The sequence below is a fragment of the Nicotiana tomentosiformis genome, chromosome 5, assembly GCF_000390325.3.
Source record: "Nicotiana tomentosiformis chromosome 5, ASM39032v3, whole genome shotgun sequence".
NCBI classification, from domain to species: domain Eukaryota; kingdom Viridiplantae; phylum Streptophyta; class Magnoliopsida; order Solanales; family Solanaceae; genus Nicotiana; species Nicotiana tomentosiformis.
This window is the reverse complement of record NC_090816.1, coordinates 110,955,846-110,961,833: the sequence shown is the minus strand read 5'-3', so window position 1 is coordinate 110,961,833 and position 5,988 is coordinate 110,955,846. Positions and strand designations below refer to the sequence as shown.

General features: G+C 31.2%; 1 protein-coding gene across 1 annotated transcript; it reads left to right on the top strand.

Moving 5' to 3' along the window:
• The first annotated feature begins 2,914 nt into the window (after positions 1-2,914).
• Positions 2,915-5,988, top strand: LOC104108076 (uncharacterized). Its single transcript, XM_009617055.4, has 3 exons — positions 2,915-3,095; positions 4,144-4,389; positions 5,727-5,988. Exons 1-3 carry the CDS (start codon positions 3,078-3,080, stop codon positions 5,772-5,774), a joined length of 312 nt encoding a protein of 103 aa, XP_009615350.1. The 5' UTR covers positions 2,915-3,077; the 3' UTR covers positions 5,775-5,988.

Below are 5,988 nucleotides of genomic sequence, written 5' to 3'. Positions count from 1 at the left end.
CTAAAACCCTAATGTGGTAATTATGTATTATCCCTAAAAATTAGTGATAATGTTGATAGATGAATTTTATTATGGTTAAGTAAAAAATTAAGGTAAAAAATGTATTTATTAATTATAATTTAGTGATAATTTATTTATTAATTTGATGTAAATACTAGTCAAACTTGGACTACAACCACTTGCATCAAAAAGCTTTATGCAACTAGTTTTAAATTTTGCCCCAAAAAGTTATTTTGAATAAAAAATAAAAAAGGCAATCAAAGGTATGGATGTTAGAAAAGTGTTGTTAGATCCAAAAAATTATGCCCAGTTATCTTTTTAATTTTTTTATTTATTTTTATCGTAATGAACTTGTACCATGTAACTTTGGGATTAACTAAATCTATGATTAGCGACAAGTTCTTAGTTAAAGATTTCGGGGAATGTTCGTTCTAAGGATAGTTCATTAATTTAATGGTCGCGATTATTAAAAGAGTACATAATTGCAACAGTCGTAATCAATTTGCCGATCTGATTAAGTTAGGCATTTTTGCGGTCCAAAGATTCGTTACAGAGATAAACTCTCTTCACTTTTACTTGACATATATATTAAAAATAGATTTTTATTTTTATTTGTCACTTTACGTATATTATGAGAAGATAATTTTTTTCCTGTTATAACCACAGTATTTATTACTCATTTCAAATCATTTTCTCAAATTCAATAAAATATGCATTAATTAATATGAGTATCATGGTAAATTATGCACTTCATTTATTATTTCTTAAGGGCGTTAAAAGTCAAAGCGTGTCAAGTAAAAGTGAACGGAGAGAGTATTAAGTATTGCTTACATGTGTTCTAGTCATGTTTAGGTCTATTATTATTATTATTATTATTATTATTATTATTATTATTATTATTATTATTATTCAACATTCTCTATGATAATGAAGCAAATTATTTTAAATCTGTATAAACTGCCCCAGAAATTTACAGCTAATAACAAATTAACAACTGATCCGGCTTACATCGCCTCCTGAGGTTTACTTTTTTTTTTTTTTTTTTTTTGGACAAAGATATCCTCATTTTTATTTTAAAAGCAGTCGATATATATAAGTCTATGTGGAAGAATAATACGCACATAATAATAGTAAAAGTTCGACTCTCTGTGCGAACTTCGTTAGAGGCGGAGCTCGAATTAAATGTGTGTGTTCAAAAATCTTAATAGTTTTGAAGTATTGAGCTCTAAATTGTTAATTTGTACATTTTAGATGAATTTATAAAGATAAATATAGAGTTTACAAAAGTGATTTTGTAGAGTTATTATTCTTTTTTTTTAATGATAACATATATATTAGGTCAAGAAGAATAAGTCCTTGTGGGACTCGGATATCAACAAAATGCAATGTCAAATGCTTGGAATATCAATCATATTTGGCTTCCTCTTGCTTTGATTATTTAACCATTATCTTCATGTTATTGTTATCACAAACAAATTTCTCTCTCCATTTATGATAATTTCTGTTTAATTAAAAAAAAAAGTTGCCTATTTTCTTTTGCCTCCCTCGATATCAAAATTTTGTGGATATTTTCAACCACACATTTGGTCTATGATTTTCGATAGTTTTGTTTTAAGATTATAGATTTTTCATTGCTTATTAAATGGTTGATGAATAATTATCCAAACCTATACGTACATTTCAGATCAAAAAATTTATTCACGTGTACTTGGCCATTATTTAGACATTCAAATTTTCATAAAGATAAATATTGATGTATTGAATTTTGTAATAGAAAATCCACATTAGTTTTTCAATAGTTAAGTAAGAAAAAATGTTTTTTTTATATTATATTTGAAGCCTCTTGTGATTTTTAACAAATTTTACATTTAAATATAATTATAAAAAATAAGCACTATAGCATGTTTTTATTTAACGGCTTGATGGACTAAGCTCTGCAATTTTAGAATATTCTTAATGAGTGGTCGGTTCTCCACGTTGGAATAAGTCTTGATTTTCTAGTATTTTATTAAACCCTAAATATGAAATGCGAGGAAATTTACATTTTTAGAAGAATCTCCAAATCAGATGTTATTTTTAGAAATAAAAACAAGTATCAACACTCTACTTTCTCTACGTGCGTAAATTGTTCTAATATTTCCTCCATTGCTCAACTATTCACCCTATCATTTAAAATTAAAAAAAAAAAAAAAAAGAACACTACACAAGGTGTTATGTGTTTATGCGGGATTTGGAGAAGGACCGCAACTTAAATGGTATGACGTAAATAATATACCTTAATGCAAGTATGAATAATTAATTTTACGGCTCGATTCCGTAACCTATAAATCGTGCGGATGATCTAAGGGCCCGTTTGGATATAAAATTTGATTGAAGTTTTTTCCAAAAAAAAATTACTTTTTTTCGAAATCAGCATTTGTTCATAAAATTTCCAATTTTCACTTGAAGATGCATTTTGGAAATTTTCAAAAATTTTAAAAACTCCAAAAATCTATTTTTTAAAATTTTTACTCAAATCACTCACAAAACTTCAAAAACAACCCAAACTGAAATTTATATCCAAACACAACTCTAAATTTCAAATAATTCACCATTTTTTCTAATTTTACAATTCTTTATGTCCAAACGCCTACCAAAGGATCCATTGCCAAAAAGTTAAAGATTAGTTAGAGAGAAAAAAGAAATCCAATTACTTTTGATGATTTGCTTAAGAAAACGTGTCAAATGTACACAGCTATTATTGAGACTTGCAAAAGTCGTTCATATACAGAATAGCAAAGGAAAAAGGAGACCGAAAGGGCATAAGGTGTAATAACCGTGTGAAAGCCTAATGGTATTTCCGTAGTTAAATATAATCATAGGCCTTATTTGTTTCTTATTATCTCTTTATATACGTATCTTATTTTTTTATGACAACGAACGATACAATACATATCCACAGCACACAAACTAAAGCCCCTGTATTTTTGCAAAATTTCACTATTTCCCAGCTTCCTCCCCCTACCAAATAGCTTGCTTTCTTATCTCCAAAACTCCTTTTTCCAGTTTGTATCTTTGTTCACTGTTCAGTTTCTGCAATGGATGATCGCAAAGAGGTAATGAAATTGTTTTTTAAAAAAAGAGAAAGTTCCTATCTTTATCAGCATAGTTTGTTCTTTCTTGCTGATTTTACTTTCATTATTTTCTTGAGAATTCAGAGTTATAACACAGTTTCTTGGTTTTCTTTAATTAAGTTCATCATATGCTTTAATTCTAAACTGTCTTGTTTAAAAGCCATCATATGCTTTAATTCAGAGTTACATTTTAAAAGCCTCTTTTCTCCTTATTTTTCTGAACTGTCTTGTTTTCTGTGTACCTTTTTGGGAGTGTATGAATCTGAAGTCTAAACTTCTGCTTCTCTGCATATTTGAATTTAGTGATGAGGCTCTCTTTTTCTTTTTTTTGGGGTTAAATTGTTTGTCTTTTTTGAATCTTGAATGTATTAGACCAACTAGAAAATCATTGTGGTCAAGTTTATTCATCATGTGAACTAAAATATAATTTGGTAAAGATGTTGGTGTTAGGAAAAAATGGGGACTTAGTCAAAATTCTCAATTAGTTACTGGTGTCATGATCAACCTCAGCTGTAGAACTATTGTTTAAACTTTAAGATTAGTCAATCTTTTAGACTTTGAACTGTCACTGTTTGGCACAAATAGTTTGAAAAATTTTAGGTCAGTGCAAGGCAATTTTTTTGTGTACCTGACAGTTAGTTGATATCTTCCAGCTGGACCAGTCTATGCATTTCTATTTATGTTAGTGTTTATTTTTAAATTAATGGCTATAAATGTAACCCTGGAAAGGAAGCCTTGGAGTCGTGGAAGCAGCTATTAATACTTGAATTAGGTTAGGTTGTCTACATCACATCGCTATGTGCGGAGTCGGGGAAGGCACGGACCAAAAGGGTCTATTGTATGCATTTTGGCAAGAAGTTGTTTCTACGGCTCGAACTTGTGACCCCTGGTCACATGTCAGCAATTTTATCAGTTACGCCGATGTTAAGTGGGGTTGCCAAAAAATATTTTCTTGAACTTAATAACTTAAGAAACAATTAGGAGAATGATTGTTGATATGAAATTGATTAAGAACTTTTTCCATTAACAGAAGACAGCACCATGGCTATCAGTGCCACAATTTGGAGACTGGGACCAAAAGGGTGTAATGCCAGATTACTCTATGGATTTCTCAAAGATAAGAGAGAATAGGAAACAGAACAAAAGGGATTTGTCAAGAGCAAGTCTTGGAAATGAGGAAGAACTCATTTCCTCAACTAATAAAAATGCAAATACAGGCCATCATCACTCAGCCCACAGTGATGATCTCCATTACCATCAAAACCACTCTCCAACTGTAAGTTCTTTTAAATGCCTGTCTTTTTTACCATTGTACTTTCCCATTTTTGTTTAAATGCTGATAGAGTTACAGCTAGTTTTCAAGTAATGATCAGACAAGTAGTTGGCAGTTATTAATAAAGGGTGTTACAAATGGTATTTAGTGGGATACATGTGGTGGGGCCATTGAGGGGAACAATGCTGACTAGTAGGTTGCATGCATTGACAACCTTACATTCTAATATAACTATAGTACATTTTCTAAAATAATACCAGCTCATGAGAAGTTTCAGACAATGGAATAACAATTATTGTACGACCAAAGATTTATTAATAATTCTTATGAGCTACTTATAACATTGGAATAAGGATAGAAATATTGGCCTTTTGTTTTGCCTTGTTCTTTTTTGGTAAGACTTGGTGTGAGAAGGACTAAGGTCTAATAATTGTTGTAAGGCTTAGTGTGAGAAAAGTTGTGGCTATATTTAATAGGGTGTATGCATTAACCAATTTCTGATATGACACTTGATGCTGTTTTCTTTTTGATGCATTAGAAGTTCTAGGCTTGCAAAATTGAAACCACTTAAACTTTTTAGTAGATACAAAAGGGAATAAAGCTTGTTTGTTTGATTGAATGTGTAGTCTCTCGTGCGTTGGGCATGTGCCTGATTTTGTTCTAAAAGGTCAGAGGGTCAAACCTTAACTAGCGCATATTTTGCTGAGAGTCTACCGAAAACAATTTCTCTACCTTCTTAAGGGTAAGGGTAAGGTCTGCGTACACATTAACCTCCCCAGACCCTACCGGTGAGATTACATTGGGTTTGTTGTTGTTTGATTGAATGTGGTTCATATATTAAATGGTGGTGTAAATTGGGCACAAGTGCTGTTCTCATATGGTCCTTGGATAAGTGCCAAACTCACATGAATAATATAAGCAAGTTGCAAGAAAGTGATGCTTGCCTTATTTGGTAAGCAACTTTTATTGCCCACAAAAATTCTTTGAGCAAGTATCTATCCCTATTTTTCAAAGGCACATGCAATACCTGGCCCCCTTGAAGAAAACTGAAATAAAAATCAAAACAAGAGAAATAAATAAATGGAAAAAAGTCTGGACAAAAAATTGATATATTGCTGATTATTTGATGTCTCTTGAGTTGAAATATTTATCGGCAACAGTCTTTCTACCTTCTCAAGGTAGGGATAACGTTTGCGTACACACTACCCTCCTCAGACCCCACTTGTGGGATTACACTGGGTTTATTGGTGTTGTTGAGTTGAAATATTGATTGTTGCACAAGTTTTGCGCATATATTAGTATGATATTCTCATTACTGTATTTTGAATTTTATTTGACAGACAAGAAGAAGCATCTTCAGCTACTTCAACTGCTGTGTGAAAGCTTGAAAGCTCATGGGATTGATTTCTGCATATTTTTTTAACTTCTTTGTAATGACAATGATAATGTGCCTAGGTAAATTTTATTCCCCCTAACGTTTTTGATGAAACGCTTCTGAGAAGTAGGAAGTATTGTGGCTTTTGATGATCAAGAACAACTTGTCAAGAATCGGAATTGTGAATGTTCATGGTGTTCTTTTAGAACAAAAACTTGGTTTCGAAA

Coding starts and splice junctions, on each gene's coding strand:
- LOC104108076 (XM_009617055.4), top strand. Junction 4,390..5,726: donor ATCAAAACCACTCTCCAACT/GTAAGTTCTTTT, acceptor TTTATTTGACAG/ACAAGAAGAAGCATCTTCAG.